This window comes from Protopterus annectens, chromosome 2.part0 (assembly GCF_019279795.1).
Source record: "Protopterus annectens isolate FY-2018-M chromosome 2.part0, PAN1.0, whole genome shotgun sequence".
Taxonomy (NCBI): Eukaryota; Metazoa; Chordata; order Ceratodontiformes; family Protopteridae; genus Protopterus; species Protopterus annectens.
The window spans coordinates 966,189,723-966,207,565 of NC_056728.1; the positions used below are offsets into that span (position 1 = coordinate 966,189,723).

The 17,843-nt window shown below is 41.3% G+C and overlaps 1 protein-coding gene across 1 annotated transcript in view; it reads right to left on the reverse strand.

The window, feature by feature from the left end:
- Positions 1 to 17,843, reverse strand: part of BMP2K (BMP2 inducible kinase) — a gene marked incomplete in the record, with an annotated part of 1,991,334 nt that overhangs the window by 1,268,671 nt on the left and 704,820 nt on the right. Inside the window, 1 exon segment of the mRNA XM_044061221.1 lies at positions 8,981 to 9,084. Coding sequence (XP_043917156.1) covers positions 8,981 to 9,084 — 104 coding nt within the window.

Genomic DNA, 17,843 nt, shown 5'->3' on the forward strand with positions numbered 1-17,843 from the left:
CCAACTGAAGGATAGAGAGTTCACCTTCCATGCAAGTGGGTGGTATGTCCTTGTGCAGAATTTTTTGAGCTGGTGATTGAGTGGGGATGCGAATAGGTCTATTTGTGGCATTCCCCATTTCTTTGTGATGGCCTTGAAGATGTCCGGGTGTAGCATCCATTCGTGAGCATCCGAGGTGGTTCTGCTTAACATGTCTGCTAGGGTGTTTTCTTTTCCCGGCACAAATATTGCCTGTAACTGGATGTTGTAGCTCAGAGCCATATTCCAAAGGTCCAGAGTCATTCTGCATAGGGGGTATGAATGAGTACCTCCCTGTTTGTTGATGTACCACATGACTGTGGTGTTGTCTGTCCTTATCATCAAATGGCCTTCTTTGAGGAATGGTCTGAATTTCTGGATTGCTAGCTTTACTGCCAGCATTTCTTTTTGGTTTATGTGCAGGTGCAGCTGGTCTGGAGTCCACAATCCTTGTATGCATTTGTCCAACATGGGCGCCCCCCAGCCTAGGTCTGAGGCGTCCGTTGTGATGGTTTGGCTTGCTTGAGAGTTGTGGAAGGGCAAGCCTGGGTTTGACTGGCATGCTTGAGCCCACCATAGGAACTCCTGTTTCAGGCATGGGATTAGTGGGATTTTGGTTTCTAAGCTGTGCCTGTGTTGAGACCATAAATTCTTTAGGTACCACTGTAGCTTTCTCATATGCAGTCTGGCATGTGGGACCAAGATTATGCATGATGCCATGAAGCCCAAGGCCTGCAGTACTTTTCTTGCTGTTAGTTTGTTCTGCTTTGTTAATGCCAAGAAGTAAAGAGGAGTTGTTTTGTTTTTCTGCAGTTAGGAATGCCATTTGTTTTGCTGTGTCCAATTCCGCACCCAAGAATGTTCTTGTTTGGGATGGTATCAGTCTTGACTTTTGTAAATTGACTGTGTATCCCAGGGCTTGTAGTAAGCAAATGACTCTTTGTAAATCTGTTGTCAGCTTGCTTTTGTTGTCCGCTTGTAACAGGCAGTCGTCCAGGTATGGATAAATTTGGATTCCCTGTAGCCTGCAGTGAGCGATTACTGATGCCAGGCATTTTGTGAATACTCTGGCGCAGTAGATAAGCCAAAGGGCAATGCTGAGAATTGATAATGCTCTGATCCTGCAAGAAATCTGAGGTATCTTCTGCAATTTGGTCGTATGGGGACGTGCAGGTATGCCTCCTTGAGATCTAGAGTTACCAGCCAACACTCCTTGCCCAGCATGGGAAGAAGTTGCTGTAGGGTCAGCGTTTTGAATTTTGGGACAATGATGTATGTGTTTAAGACGGACAGGTCGAGAATAGGTCTCCAACTTTTCTCTTTTCTTGGTACTAGGAAGAGTCTGGAGTAGAATCCTTTGCCCTGTTCTGTTATTGGTACTCTTTCCACAGCTCTTATCTTTGTTAATTGCGCTATCTGCTTTAGAGCTTCTGTTTTTTGATTTGGAGGTAGGTTTGGCATTCCTCTTTTTACTGGTAAGGTGTGGAAGTGGAACCTGTAGCCTTGGTCTATGGTTTGCAAAATCCACTTGTCTTTTGTGATATAGTGCCAAATTTTCGAAAATAAGGCTAACTTTCCGCCTATAGGTGCTGTTATTTGCTCCCTGGTAGGCGGTGTCAGAGCCAAGTCACTGTGATTGTCCTGTTGCAGTGGCAGTGGTTGTGTCTGTGCCTCGGTTATTGCCTTGCCACTGTCGTCCTCTGTAGGCACCTCCTCTGGATTGATTTCTGCCTCTAGAGCGTCTATTCCTGCCTCTTTGAGATTTTGAGGAGTCTGGAAAGGACCAATTTTTGGCAGGCCAGTTCCTGCTAAACCTTGGGGGCTGAACCTGTAAGAAATCCTTAACTGTTTGTACAGATTTTGCCTTCTCTTCCATTTTCTTCATTACTTGCTGAGCAGGTGTACCAAATAGACTGGCCTTATCCATAGGAGCATCTAACAGCTTTGCTTTAACATGATCCGGCAAGACCTGTTCTTTCAACCATGCATGCCTTCTTATCACTGTGCCAGTCATGGCTGATCTAAATGAAGCCTCCAGTGCATCATAGCCACATTTTAAAGAATGGTTACTAACCTGCTGAATGTTATTCACCATTTCTAAAACATATTTCTTATCTAAGGAGTCATCAGTGGACAGCTTCTTAGTTAACTGATCAAGCATAAACTCTTGGTATTGGATCATATGAAACTGACAGTTTAAAGCTCTAGCTGAGAGAGTAGCAGAGGTGTAAACTTTTTTCCCCCATCTCTCTATGGACCTGGATTCCCTTTCAGAAGGAATAGGGTTTTTTGCTGAGGTCGAGGCTACTGCCTTAGGCCCCTGGGATATAGTCTCATGATCTGCAAGTGGGGCCTTGTATAGGTGGTGATGAGTGTCTGGCACCCTGTAAAATCTATCTGGTTTGGCAGGGGCTGGAGGTAAAGTATCAGGAGCAGTGCAAACATCATTAAATGCATCATCCACAACAGGCAGTACTGGAGGTATAGCTAAGGGCCTATGTTGTGGTAAGTGCAGAAATGTCCTAAGCCTTTTTCTGGAATCTGAGAAATCTTGTCCCTGCCATTGGAATTGTTCTCTCATGGCATGTAAGGTTTTCCCAAAGGAAAATTCCTCTGGTGGAGAGGCAGATGGAATGGATTCCTCAGCATCGGAATCTTCATAAGTAGAAAAAGGAGCCTCTGGCTGATCTGTAATGTCTGAGTCATCCGAAGAATCATCAGAGGCCACTGGCTCGGGGGGGCTCTGCTCTAGGTCTCTTTTCTGGGGGCTAAGAGGCCCTGTCTGGGTGAGATTGGGATCCCCTAATTAAGGATATTAAATCCTCTGCCAGAGTAAGCATTTGTGAACTAGAAGTGGGCCTGTGTGAGGGGGGCTTAACAGGCACTGATTTAACAGTTTTGGCTGCTTTAGCCCTGGCAAAGGCCTTAATAGACATGGCTGCAGGAGGCCTAGCAGCACCACGTGCTGGGGTAGAGACATCCAAAGGAATGGTGTCTGATAAATCACTAGGAACCACAGTAGTAGGCAAAACTTCTGAGGCAGATTCAACTAAGGTAGCAGGAGCCTCAGTAGTAGTCATGGATTCGGCTGAAGATTGACCGGTTTTCTCGGTTTCGGCCAAAACCGAGACACTCACGGCTTGCTTAACCGTGGTTTCGGCCGAAACCGCGGACAGCGAGTGCCGGTCTTTTCTTTGCGTTTTTAACAATTTGGGTAGTCGGAGGATCCGACGGCATAATGTACGCAAAATCTGAGCCGAAAAACTGTTCAGCAAACTCCGACCGACGCCTAAGCGTTATCGGTTGAAGGAAGCACAGGCGAACAGGCTGCTACGTCGTGGTCTGGGCCTAAGCAAGGCAGGCAGTAAGAGTGGAAATCTTTATGAGGTATTTGTTTCCCACAAGTTAAACAGTTATTGACTTTTTCTGACATCGGCTGAGGCAAGAAAGAGTCCCCAACGGGTACTTAGCTTTTAGAAGTCTTGAAGTAGTATTCGGTAGTAGTAATCTCTGGATCTGACCGACCGGCACTTGCGAACAGCTTCTGCTTGAGCCAAGCGGCAAGAAAGACTGAGGAAAATGGCGTCGGCTGATGCCTTTATACCCGAAGACCAGCAGAGATGACGTCGGAGTGCGACGTCAGCCGAAGCCGGACCCAGACTTTGGAATCCGGCCGACCGAAGGGCTGCCTGACGACAGGACAACCCATTTGTTACGACTGCAGATGCATCCTTGAAGGACATCCATATTGACATGTTCCTGGCTATAAACATTACACATCACATTGTGTTTGTACAACTAGCATCAATCCAACATTATAAACATTTCTCACTTCCTGCCTTCCCTTAAATCTCACTCATCCTCCAAAATGTTACTCTGCATGTATTTTTCCCATAATTTCCATTTTTTTTCTCTAACTTGTTCTTACTCTTTTCTAAAGATCAAATTTCCAGTACTTTTATCTCTGCTACAGTATTAAATGTCAAATACAGTTGGTTTAGACATTGTCCTCCATTTTCTAGTAATTGCCTTTTTTGGCAGCTACCAGAATTAAGCTTAGCAATGGTTTACTATGAAACAGGATATTCAGATCCTGCATCCCAACTCAAAAAATAATTTTCTTAGTTACATCCATTTGCTCACCCAATATTTCTAACAGAGTACTCTGTAGGTAAGTTTTGAAGTCTGCCAGTTTATTACACTCCCAAAATATATGTTCCGGTTCCTAATTCTTCTCCATCACACCTCCAAGAGTTGCCATTTACCTGAGGAAAAAAATCATTGCAGTCTGTCTGGGGCATAAAAGTACCAATGCAAACACTTCAAAGTAAAAATCCTAAATCTTTTAGACTTTGTTGAATTCTTGGGTGCCATACATATGTCCTCCCATTGTTTTCTTGTGAACTGCTTATCCAGTCTCTCTTCTCAACCTTTTCTAAACTCCTCTGATTCCTATAGTTATTGTACAATATTTTAAATGCCCTAGTTATCACTTTTTCAAAAGTAGCTTCCTTCCTAGATTCAACTAAAAATTCTACCAGAGCATCCCTTTCTCTTTGCCTATACTCTGATAATACTGGGTAGGGAAGGCAGGCTCCAGCCTGTAGCCAAAAGTATTCTTGGCCTCTTCCCATCTTCCTTATCCACCTATCCCTCTCTACGTATTTGCTCACAATACCTTGGTTCCCTTGCCAGTTTTCTCCAGTACATTCCAGCCCTCTCTTGCCTGTTCCTTGTACCACTAACTGCAGTCATCTCTATTAGCAAAATCTCCTTTCTCCATTCTTGTGTCGACTTAGTTCTTAGAATAGCTTCTGCTACTTTATAAATATAATATTCTGTATGGTTGTTGTTATTCTTCTTAAAGATCTACATCCAAAATCCTAATTCTCTACTTATTTCTTAAACTTCCCTACTGTTTTATCATCCCTTTACACTATGAATTACAGCTTTCTGCTTGTGTTACGTATATGAGCATTAATTGTGTAGCTCTAAAATATCCCTTGAAATCAAGTAATCCTAACCACCTTGATTTGATGGAAGGATCAACTTCTCCAAATTGCCCATTGCTCCTCTTTCCACTCCAACATAATTCCTTCGACTCTATTAATCATGGTCTACAATTTCTCCTCTGGTTAATAAAAATATGTCTAACTTATATATAAAATTAAAGGGACTTAAAATATTGTCGCTGTTTGTATCTTGCTATCTAAAAAAGAGCCTTCAGTTTTTCAGTTTTTGTATAGCCTTTCATTTAAGAACTACAGAATAAAAGAAGGTCTTGTGGTACATTACAAGAGCAAAGATCACAAAGAACTATTGCAGGGTTGCAACCAAAGGTGGGAAGTCCTTTAATTACAGATTCAATAGTGACCATAAAGCCATGTACAGATTATCACTGAAGTTTGTACACTACAGAGTCTAAGTGGCAGGAATACAAAAAAGTTACACAAAGCAGCATCTGAGTAATGCAAGGCTCTTCAAAGGTAATGGAGGATCATGAAAATTAAATCAGGGCTTATTACTGTAGAGGAACTTTGAGAAGTAATGAAGGCACAGACAAAAGGTAAAAGTTGATGTAGTTATTAGCATTCTGGATACATAAAGTGGTTTCACATCTACTAGAGGTATTTACTGTAAAGTTCATAATGCAAGGCTGATACCACAGTCACGGAAACAAATCATCACATTGGTTTTGCCAAAAGAAAGTAAATATCTGAGTAAGTCATCTTCCTACAGACAAACATCTATCCATAACCACAAATTATAAGCTACTTATGTCCATTACTCATGTGCAACTAGCTAAATGAATGCCAGAATAAACTAAAAATGATCAACGTGGGTTTACTGGAACACATTAGACATTTGATAACACAATAAAAAGATAGATTTTAATGAAAGCAATGCAACAGAATGAAGTTGAATTACTAACAGAACTTGTATATGTGAAGAGGGCCATATGAAAGAATGAGAATGGTATTATCTAATGAAGATTCTGATGGACTTTGTATTTACAAAACAATTTACATACGGAGATTCAATGACTTGTATTAAGAAGGTGCATCCTTTGAGGTTATCACAGGGACCATCAGGCATGTCCACAGCTATCTATTTTATTTGCCTTACATTTGGGAGCCACACTGGCTACAACTACATGAAAAACTACTATAAGACAGTACAAGGCAGAAGTCTAAAAAGTAAAATAGCTTTTTTCAGGGCTGATGTGTTGAAATATCTAACACCACCCAAAAAGGACTTAAATCTTTCACTTCTGGAGAAGTTTGGTACTTTTTGTGGGCACAGACATTAAAAAAAAAAAACAAAAAAAACAAAAGTGGTTATCATAAAAATACCAGCTCATAATATATGTAAGCTGTAAAGTAATTATACAGTTGTTTTCATTTGTAAAATGTATTGGATCATTCACACACACACCGCAGAGTACCCCCCCAAGTTTGATATTTCCTTTGAAAGATTACTGAAAAAATTGACTGCACTTTCTACAGAGCTGTAAACTATGCAAACAGGAAAATAATGAATTAGGGATTTTAAGAAGTTCAGAATGCAGTAGTCCGCGGTGGTGCAGTGGTTAACAGGGTCACCTCACAGCAAGAGGTTCTCCCGTTCGAGTCTCGGCTGGAGTGCCTTCTGTGTGGAGTCTGCATGTCCTCCCAGTGGTCGAGTGACACTAAAGACATGCAGGTAGGTGCAAGCGTGAATGGGCGTGCCTTCTTTGAAGGTTGGGTGTCAGGCTGGTAACTCGGCACCGTAAAAATCCACTGCCAATCATGAGCGGATCGGAGTTCCGCTGTGGTGATCCCTAACCGGGAAAAGCCGAAAGACTTTAAGAAGTTCAGAATGCAACTGTTGGGCAGAATTAGGCTTTGCCTTCTGAAGATTACACATTAGACCCCTTGGACTGAGAGCTCTTGTCTGGAATTTACTACCTCCAAGTCTTCTACAACTGCTAAATGGCCTTAAAAATCAGAGGTAGATAGTTTATAGTAAACCTAAAGCTAAAGGATTACAATAAGTGATGACTTGCATTTTCTAACTGCCGTATGTCTGTTTAATTTTTTTTGCTTTGTTTTTCATTGTGCAAGTGTATATTTATATACATATTTATTTTCAACCTGCAGTATTAATTTTCTTATGAGTAAATAACTACATTACTAAATTTCAAAACCTTGTACCTGGTGGTTTATTTATTAGTTTAAGCCGAAACATACAGAATTCCACCTTTCAAAGAGTGACCACTTTAGTCACAGCTACCAAACATTAATAATATTGTTAGTGAACAGTAACTAAGTCTTTAGTGTGCTTAGACTGGTCTAGCTAGTGACAGCATGTTACTCTAAAACAGGAGAGATACTGGCAAAATACCATTTACCCTTCCTGTGAAACAATGTCTCGGTATGTGTGCACATGTGTGTGCATGTATGTACTAGCATCTGTATGAAAAATCCTGTACAAGCAACAGATCAGTTACTGTTATAGTAAGACAGCCTTTCCTGTGAAACAGTGTCTCTGTGTATATGTGCACAGGTGTGCATGTATATCCTAGGAAGCTAGTTGTTATAACTGTGGTCTGAAGCTGCTTAATGTAAATACTGTTTAGGTGTGGCAAGTATAATCTGGGGCAGTGAGAACTTTTCCTGTACACTCCTACGGCCACCTTCTTGTCATATTACCTAGCAGACAGTGGCAAGGATGGTGAGGACAATAGCCCTAGACTGTCAAGTACAAACTAGTGTCAACAATGCAGATCATGAGACTATACCTTAGATTATAACACTGTTTCTAAACACAACACTAAGATGATACTTGAGATGATGCAAAAGTTTAATGCAGGACAGATGCTGAGGTTTTCACAACAGAAAAATCATGCAGCGAATTTGCCTGTTCTTCATAATTTTTTTGTGAGTTTTTCATGTTTATGCTGTTTTCAAGGCTTTGCTTGTATATATATATATAAAAAAAAAAAAAAAAACTTTCAATTTTAAAAATATATCCACTTTTATTTGGCCATGATAACTTATAGAAAGTATATCTATATGTGAGTTTACATTAAACCAATAGTTTGAATTATGTTTTTACATTAGATTTATTCTGGCTGTAATGGTATATCAATCAATAGTTATGGGATTGCTTAAGCTAGAAATCAATGTTAAGAGTAGAGTCCAAATGATTGTTTTTAACTACTAATGCTAACTATATATATATATATATATATATATATATATATATACATACATATAAGGTTATACAAAAAAATGACCATACTTTGGCAAAACTGGATGTAACAAATATATAATCAGAAAACAGCCCTGGAAGAAAGCCCATGCAATGTCCAATTTATTAGGAAGCAGTCAAGAGGAGAGAACAGAAGTGTTTGGAACTGCATGACAATTAAAGGACTTCTGGGTTGGCCTCCGATGCAAATGCCAACTTCCCAATTTTAATCAAATATAAAAGATAAAGTACCTGGACTGCCACATAGAGATTGCAAATCATGGTCCACATACCCTACTCTTGCACAGTGGCATCTTACACCAACAATCAGATTTAAACTCCAACAAAACAAAGTGGTGCCCGAAAAGGGGAGTTGTACCTTAAGAGAAGTCGAAGGAAAATTAAAGGAAAATGGTTCCTCTGGAAGTTAAGCTTAATTAACTAAAGAAGAATTCAAAGCTCTCAAGTCATCATAGCTTCCTTCCAATGACTGTGTCTACTTTTAACTTTAAGTTCAGTATGAAAATACAGGACTTTGAAAAGGTTTACTGTTGACATTGCTAGTATTATAACTATTTATTTTGGTTACAATTAGTAAAGTTCTGCAAAAACATCTATTCTCTATTTTAACTTTTATGAGGCACAGCCACCTGCCCCCCCCCCAAAAAAAAAAAAACACCCATTTACTTACACGCCACAAGTCTTAATGAGGAAAAGTAAAGCAACTTACATGTATGTTTGGTACTGGGCAGTCCTTTCCAGAAATTTTAAAAGCAAAATAGGAAACCAGGTAAATATCAGGTCTTTTGTCTTGATCAGGTTCAAGCATGTACCCTGTATAAATATAATAATTTTAACAAGATGACATTATGAAAGAGATGGTCTTTTGCACTCATACCACCCAGGCACTAAGTAACATACAATTTTTCTTTCTTAACAACATAAGTTAAACTACAACAGAAACCAAGAAATACAAGTCAGCCAAATTTATTGTTTAGTATTTACCATAATAATGTACTGTAGTACTGCAGACACACGACTAAGGACGAATGCACTAACCATAATGTTCCCTTGTATTAACTTCAAATTCAAATTGTGCTAACAAGGTAGGCTCCATTGAAATAATATATCCTAATTAATTTATACATTTGTTGACCAGAATACTAAACAGATCCATGTGGTCCCATTTGAAACACTCCATACATAACAAAAACAAAGAAAATATCATCATTACAAAAGACATTAGGACAGTCACTTAAGAAAAAATAATCCCAGCATTAGACCTTTATCTTCAGCCACCACCTTTATTTCAGTGCTAAGAGTGACATTTGTTATCACCTACATTTAGAGGTCACCATTTGTTAAGTCTGAAATTTCAAACTTATTTTCTGATCAACTGATGGTACTGAGTGTTCACAAATTGCTTAAAATACTGCAACTTAGAACTGTCTCCCCACTTAAGCACCACGTTCAATAATAGACTCGCATCAGGCTTTTTGCCCACTGAATGGTGCACAGCAACAGTTATCCCACTCTACAAAGGAAGAGCCACCACTGATCCCGGGAACTATCGACCTATTAGCCTGACGAGCCTGGTCTGCAAGACCATGGAACGTATCATCATGGAACTCAAACAAAGACATTGGTAACCTCCAAACTCTAGATCCCACCCAGTTCGGGTTTGTGAAAGGCAGATCATGCCTCCTGAACCTGATCGACTTCTTTGAGGCAGTCACCAAAGCCGTGGATGAGAGTAAGGTGGTTCACACAGCCTATCTTGACCTTGCCAAGGCTTTCAACACCATCATCCATTCTGGAATTATAGCTAAACTCACTAAACTAGGTATAAGTCCCTACGTCACAAGATGGGCTGCCATCTGGCTCACTGACAGAACCCACACGGTAAAATTTGCAGACTCCAAATCTGACCTCAAAGCAGTGAAAAGTGGAGTACCACAGGGTTCCATCCTGGGACCTCTCCTGTTTGGTATCTACGTCTCTTAAGTACAGGCTAACACAGAAGGCCTCTGGCTAACTATGTTCGCAGATGACTGGAAACTAGGAGCCATAGTCAAGTCCCCAAATGATGTGGACATCCTAAAGAAGGGCCTCACTGAGACAGATGCCTGGTGTCAGAGCCATGGTCTCTCAAGCTCAATGCCAAAAAGTGCAGTGTCATCCCCTTTGGTAAAAACTCTGTACCCATGAACTACCACATAGGCAGCAATCTACTTAACACCGAATGCGTGATAAGAGACCTTGGGACCCAGGTGGACAGTAGTCTCTCCTTTGATAGTCACATCGCCACAGTAGTGAGGAAGTCCTTCTAGGTGGCACACCTCATCATAAAAGGGTTCTCATCCAGGAAAAAAGAGGTCATTGTTCCCCTCTACTCGTCACTCATTAGACCCATTATAGAGTACAATGCCCCTTTTCGAATGTACCTCACAAGACATCTGCAGCAGCTGGAAAGGCCACAGATGTACCTCACAAAGAGGATTACTGGCCTCAAACAAATGCCCTACACTGACCGCCTCAAAAAACTCCAGCTTTACTCCATAGCGCATCTCCTACTCCGAGGTGATCTCTGCCTAACATATAAAGCTATGTCAAACCCAGAGCTGTTGGACATGCTACACCTAAAGAAATCACAATCCCTCCCAGCTACACGCTTCTAGGGACCTAAACCTTGTCATCACAATAAACAGGACATGCTGGAGGGATAGATTCCTGTCCCAGAGACTTTCTATACTCTGGAACAAGCTACCCATCTATGTCAAGCAAAGTTCTTCATTAGCACTCCATGAAAAATCTTGATGAGTGGATGGGAAATAGGAAATACACCCCGGGGATAACTTCTGTGTCTCTGCTAGACATTGGCACAGGAAAATAACTTTCTTGGGTGGCGTAAGCTATGGAACCTTGCTGGCTAGGCTTACGTAGGCCTTTAGGCTGCTAGCCTAGTACCTACCTATGAACTTCCAGCAAGATGTAGCCCTAGTAGCAAAGTAGGGAAGTAAGTACCACTGGGGCAAGTGCAAATGTAGAATATTCACTTATAAACAAGACTGGAATGAATACTGTCAGAAAGGGCATCCCACTTCATGATCAAGAGAACTTATGCTGCTTAAGAAGACAACAGAAAGGGAACGTAGACAAATCAGACATTAATATGGAGAAAAGACATGGGTATGACACAGACTCCTGAAGCAGGATCAGATGTATTGCTATGGGGATGTACTTGCAGAAATATGCAAAATGAAGCAAAGCTGATCAACTACATCCACAGAAATGATAGAAGACAAACAGCACAAAGATGCAATTATATTAGAATACTTGGGTGTTATACCAAGAATGATAAAAGAAAATGCAGACTTGAAGAAATGGGTTAAGGCACTGGAAGCCCAGATGAGGTCTGCAGAAGAGACACTGGTTGACAACAAGGATGGGTCAAAGAAGGAATAATCACTGGGTTTAGTGGTACACCACAGAGACTAAAATGGACTGACTGTGAATCTTTTATGAGAAGCTTGTTGAGCAATTGAATAGGACTGTCAGAACAGGATACATAGAGAGAGAAAGGGTACAAAACACAACTTGGACTGAAGGGGCGAGAGCAGCAGAGAGGGAGGAAGTGGGTCCTACAACACCAAGACAAATTCTGGTCCAAGTTAAGATGTATGCAAAAGAGGAGAGAGATGATTTTTACTGCAGAAGTGTGGTGTTAAATGGATGTGGAGGGGAGTAGCATCTTATGGACTGGGACTTCTCTGTGACCAGAAGGAAGAGAAGAACAGTGTTTGAAGACAGCCATTCACCTGTAGAAAACTAAAGAGTGTTTCAACGTAGCCATTCATCTGTGCAACACTAAGCAGTGTTCCAAGGCAGCCAATCACTTGTAACAAAACTAAAGAGCTACAACTCAAGCTTTTATACCATACTGAGTTGAAAGATGGGTTAACAAGAATCCCTCAAACTTTTATCAGCTTCCTGGAATCCTTAAGAAAACTTGAGAATATTCATGAGTGAGCAGGAGAAAGAGAAAATCAAAGAATCTTGCTTCATGAAGAAAAGTAGAATGAACAGCGGGTACTAGTGGGGAGGAACACACATCAGCAGTATTTTTTCAGATGTTTAAAAAGTGACCAGCTCTGTAGCAAACAGTAAAACTTAATGTGGGAAAGAGAAACATTAGAAGAGGGAAAATGCAGATAAGTAATGCTGTCACACTGAGTGAAATAAATACCAGAACAGGGTGAACTATCTGCATTCTGCACACTTGGACAGTACATTGCAATATTTTGTTATAATTCTTTGTAGATGGTCTTTTCATTACTGTATTTAGTCTAGTGAATGCTTTCACACAGCCATCAGTGCATATTGGTACCATGAATTAAATAGTGATTGGATGGGGGGGAAGAACCAAACACAGGGAGCATCAATTAGTCATGGAAGAAGGCAGCAGTCAGATGTTTATGACAAAGAAAATAAATAAACATACAGGTAGAAACTAACACAACTCTAACAAAAGATGCTGCATCAGAAGCCATATGGACTGACTGTACACTAAAATAAACTTAAACAGGTGCTCCCCATCCACCAGAAGAAAATAGCTGCTGGCTACAGGATTACTGGGACCTTTTGAAACCAAAGGTTGTTGGTGCCCTCTTGGCTCCTATGGAATGATCCTTCTGGAGAGAACCTGACCACAAAAGCTATTAGTATTCTGCCTTCCAGCTCACATTGCTGCAGCTTGTCTTTAACCTTTTACCCAAACAGAAATGATCCCTCAAACAGGACACTGGCAAATGACAGCTTAAAGTGTTCTGCAAATCCACTGAGTAAAGGCCAGGCTTGATGCTGTACTGCGATGCCTGAACCTGCTAGTCAATGTGCTCCATTTGATACATTACACAACAGTGTCATGGATAAGGCAGTAATGGATTTGATGTTGGCCACTTGGATCTTCAACTGCTTGCAAAGATCCCCAGTGGTCAAATGTTTCAGAGACTCCACTCTTTTCTCCGTCATTTATCTCTAAAACCTGAGCATGTGCTCCAAGTAATTTAATTTCCTAATTTTGAAAGTACTTGAAGCATATACACACACACCTCCTATGCCAATCCATTACCCGAAACTTTGTTAGATAGAAGGATGAATGCCTTGATCATCTTCAGGGACCTCTAGTTTGGTGGCCACTGACACTACAATGGAATCCATAAGAGGCCCTTAACCTCAGTGAGGCCCAGCCTTGAAGTTTTGGAGCACTCTGGCTTGTGGAGAATAGGTTCGGTGATATCCATCTCTCTCCAGGCTTTAGAAAAGAGTATGTCTATCAGTTTGTAGTGTACGTACCAACAAGGTTACTGGGAGTGACGACCTGTATGTTCCCTGACATATCTCACAGGAAACAGATCTGATATGGCGCAATATTTATGCAAAGGAGAGATCTATATTAAACAATACAGAAAAGCAGCTCCAAAGATATTCGAAGAGAAATACAGGCAAAGGCACCAGATATGGAACATTTCACAATACAAAAATAAAATCACAAGGGGGAACACAGAAGAGAAGATTAGTAAAGTAGAAGTTAAAAAATAGAAGCTGAACTTGTGGAATACCTGCAAAGTGAAGGATTTAGTGTAGGAAGTCTAAAACAGGGTATGTCACAGCATGATGGAACAATGAGTCCTGCAATTAAAGAGAAACAGGAGGAGCAGGACATAGCTGAAGAAGACATATGGACACGGTAAAGAAAGAGAGATTTACTATTGTGCAATATTTATGCAAAGGAGAAAGCAAAACTAATCAATACAAAAACGCAGCACCAAAGATATTTGAAGAAATATACAGGCAAAGGCATCCGGATATGAAAAATTTTGCAATACAAAAAAATAAGAAAACAAAGGGGGAAAGCTGAAAAGAGGATTAGTACTGGAGAAGTTAAAGAAATAAAAAAAGAAGTTATGTACTCACCATAATGTACCATCTGAGTAGTTGTATTTCATTTGTCTTCAACCTATGGGTTACAGATCCGTATCGGATCCAACTCGGATGCATAACTAGCATCTTATCCAAGCTCCAAGCTCTTCCCCTTACCCATAATGTCTCTTCTATTTCCTATCTTCAGATCGAGTTTGCTGCTCAAAACATAAGACATACCCGACCCAGCAAGACCTTACCACTACTGGTAACCCATATTTCCTGAGGCAAAGCATGGCAAAGAACATCCCTGAGGTGTCCACCTACCATATATATAGCCAGAACAATACTGACAAGGTTGGGGAAAGGGGGGGGATGCCTGAAGACAAATGAAGTACAACTACTCAGATGAAACATTATGGTGAGTACATAACTTATTTATCTGAAGTAGTTGACTTTATTTGGTCTTCAACCTGTGGGACAGAGTCCCCAGCTACTACACACCTAGGAGGCCCTCATGAAAGGATATTCCGGAGCATGGTGGAGCCAAAAGATGCCCTGTTCCTGGATACAATGTCCAGTTTATAATGTAAAATGAAGGTATGAGATGAGGACCAAGTAGTTGCAGAACAAATATCATCTGAGACCCTGGACCATAAAGCTGCTGAAGTAGCCATAAGTCTGGAAGAATGAGCTTTTATCTGACCTGGTAGGGAAATTCCCCTAACTGAGTACGCCTGAAAAATACATTGGGAAATCCAGCAGGCAAATGTAACTTTGGAGATCAGTTTCCCTAAAATGGGTTTTGAGTAAAAAACAAAAAGACGGTCAGACTTACGAAAGGCTTTTGTCTTGTGCAAATAGACAGTAATTGTCGATACACATCCAGCAAATGTAGTTTGTATTCTCCTTTATTTTGAAAATTTGGAAAAAAGACTGGAAGATTGATCGCCTGATTAATACTGGCTTCTGACACAACCTTGGGGAGAAAGGATGGGTTAATATGTAAAGTTGCCCTATCTTTATGAAAAATCATATAAGGAACCTTGATAGACACTGCTTGAAGTTCTGACTCTCTCCTAGCAGCAGTAATGGCAACTAAAAAAGCAGTCTTCCAAGATAGATACTGCAACTCTACCGAGGCTGCAGTTTCAAGGGGGGGGGGGTGATTCTAAAGCCTGAAGCACTAAAGTAAGGTCCCACAGATGAGAAGGGTCCTTCACCGGGGTTCTCAAAAGAAAGGTACCCTTAAGGAAGGTCTTGCAAAGTTTAGAAAAGGCAGACGACACCATATTTTCCCCCACATGAAAATTTGAAATTGCAGCTAGTTGGACTTTGGCAGTGGAGGAAAGTATAGTTGTGTACCTACCATAAATGTAGATGTTCGAGTGTATTCACTGTTGCAGTAATTACACTTGGGTTATCCTGCTGGCAGGCTACCCGCAGTCGGCCTGAATTCCAAAGTCCTGGTCTGGCGTCGGTTGCTGTCGCCTCTTCCCTGACGTCAGTATGCCAGGGGTATATAAGATGCAGCCAACGCCATTTTCTTCAGTTTTTCTTGCCCCAGATGTCAGGTGCCCCAAAATGGTAGGCTAAAAATATTATGCCAATAATTATGCATGCAGTAAAATAAACATTTCCTTCATCTACAAGCAAATACACCACACAGGTTGTATAAAAAAAGAGAAGTATAGGTAAGTCCCAGCAAAGAAAAGGGGGATGGAGGGTGGGTAACCTGGACTGCAACAGTGAATACACTCGAACATCTACATTTATGGTAGGTACACAACTGTACTATGTTCATCGTGTTTCACTGTTGCAGTCATTACTCTTGGGTTGAATCACAAAGCTAAGGCTGGGTGGCTGGGCCTAAATAGGATTAGGAGAGGCTATAAGGCCTTGCAGAACTGCAGTGGATTTAGAGTAGAGAGGTAAATGGTAGTGCTTTGTAAAAATGTGCACTGAACTCCAAGTTGCAGCCTCTAAAATGTCTGGTTGGTACTCTGAGAAAGGCTGCTGAAGTGGCTGCTGCCCTGGTAAAATGAGGCCTAATGCCCTTGGGCACTGATTTGCCATGTTGTGAGTAGCAGAAACGAATGCAGTGGCCTATCCATTTTGAAATAGTCTGTTTGGAGATAGGCTTTCCTTGAGATCCTGCAGCATATGCCACTAAAAGTTGCTCAGTTTTTCTGAAAGCTTTAGTTCTGTCCAAGTAGAAGCGTAGTTGTCTGTGTATGTCCAAGGAATGCAGAAGTCTCTCACCCTTATTCTGTGGGTTTGGATAAAAGGTAGGCAAATGAATGGTTTGGTTAAGGGCCACACTGGACACTACCTTAGGCATAAATGTTGGGTTCGTCCTTGGAGAAACCCTGTCTGGATGGAAAATGATGAAATGTTCCACAGCCATGAGTGCCTGTAACTCTGAAACTCGTCTTGCAGAGGTTATTGCTAGGAGCGGTTTTCCAAGATAAAAACTTCATATCAGCTGTATTGGCTGGCTCAAAAGGCGGCAGTGTGAGTTTTTCCAAGACATAATTGAGGCCCCATGCAGGTATTGGGGCTCTCCTTGGAGGTCTTATGTTTTTGGCCCCTCTGAGGTTAGCAGTGGACGAGAAAAATAGGAGGTTCCGTATTGTAATGAGCTGAAATGGCAGAGGCATGCATTTTAATTGATGAAAAGGATAGGCCTTTGTCCAGCATCTCAGTTAGGTATTGTAAAATCTGAGGAATATTTGGTACAGATGTGTCAATTCCTTTGTGCCTGGTTCCAAGCACAGAATCTTTTCCATTTTTCTGCATAAGATTTTCTGGTACTGGGCCTCCTGGCCTCCAAAATAACATCCATCACTGCTTTAGAGAGGTGTGCTTTGAATGGTTACATTATCCGCCATGCTGCCAGATTTAGGGTCTTGAGTTGGCTGTGCAGAATCTGATCGTTTTGCTGGGACAGTAAGTGAGGAATTAAAGGCAATGTCCAGGCTGGGAATTGAGACAAGCTTTTTAGGATTGGGTACCAGTGCTGGCGTGGCCAGTCTGGGGTAATCAGAATCATTCTTGGCTTCTCTTGTCTGACCTTTAGGAGTACCTTGGGGAGGGGAGGCAGAGGAGGAAAGGCATATACTGTTAGACATTTCCAGCTGAACAGAGCATCCACTTTCCATGCTTGCTTGTGATAAGTCCTTGTGCAGAATTTCTGTAGTTGGCAGTTTTGAGGGGAGGCAAATAGATCTATGTCTGGGCATCCCCATTCCTTTATCATCATGCTGAAGACTTGTGGATCCAGTTTCCACTCGTGGGGATCCATGAGGTTTCTGCTTAGTTCTGCTAAGTTCGTCTGCCAGAGTATTGTTCTTTCCTGGCAGGAATTGTGCTTGCAGGTGTACTTGATAAGTCAATGCTGTGTTCCACAAAGTCATGGCCTGTCTGCAGAGGGGGTAGGAATGTGTGCCTCCCTGCTTGTTTATGTACCACATGACTGTAGTATTGTCCGTCCTTATCAGTAGTTGTCCTAGATGGAGTAGATCTTGAAAGCTGTCAGGGCATTCTGAACAGCTAGCATCTCATTTTGATTGATATGTAGATGCATTTGGCTTGTGGACCACGTGCCCCAAATACATTTTCCTGCCATGTGTGCTCCCCAGGCATAATCTGATGCATCTGTTGTTATTGAC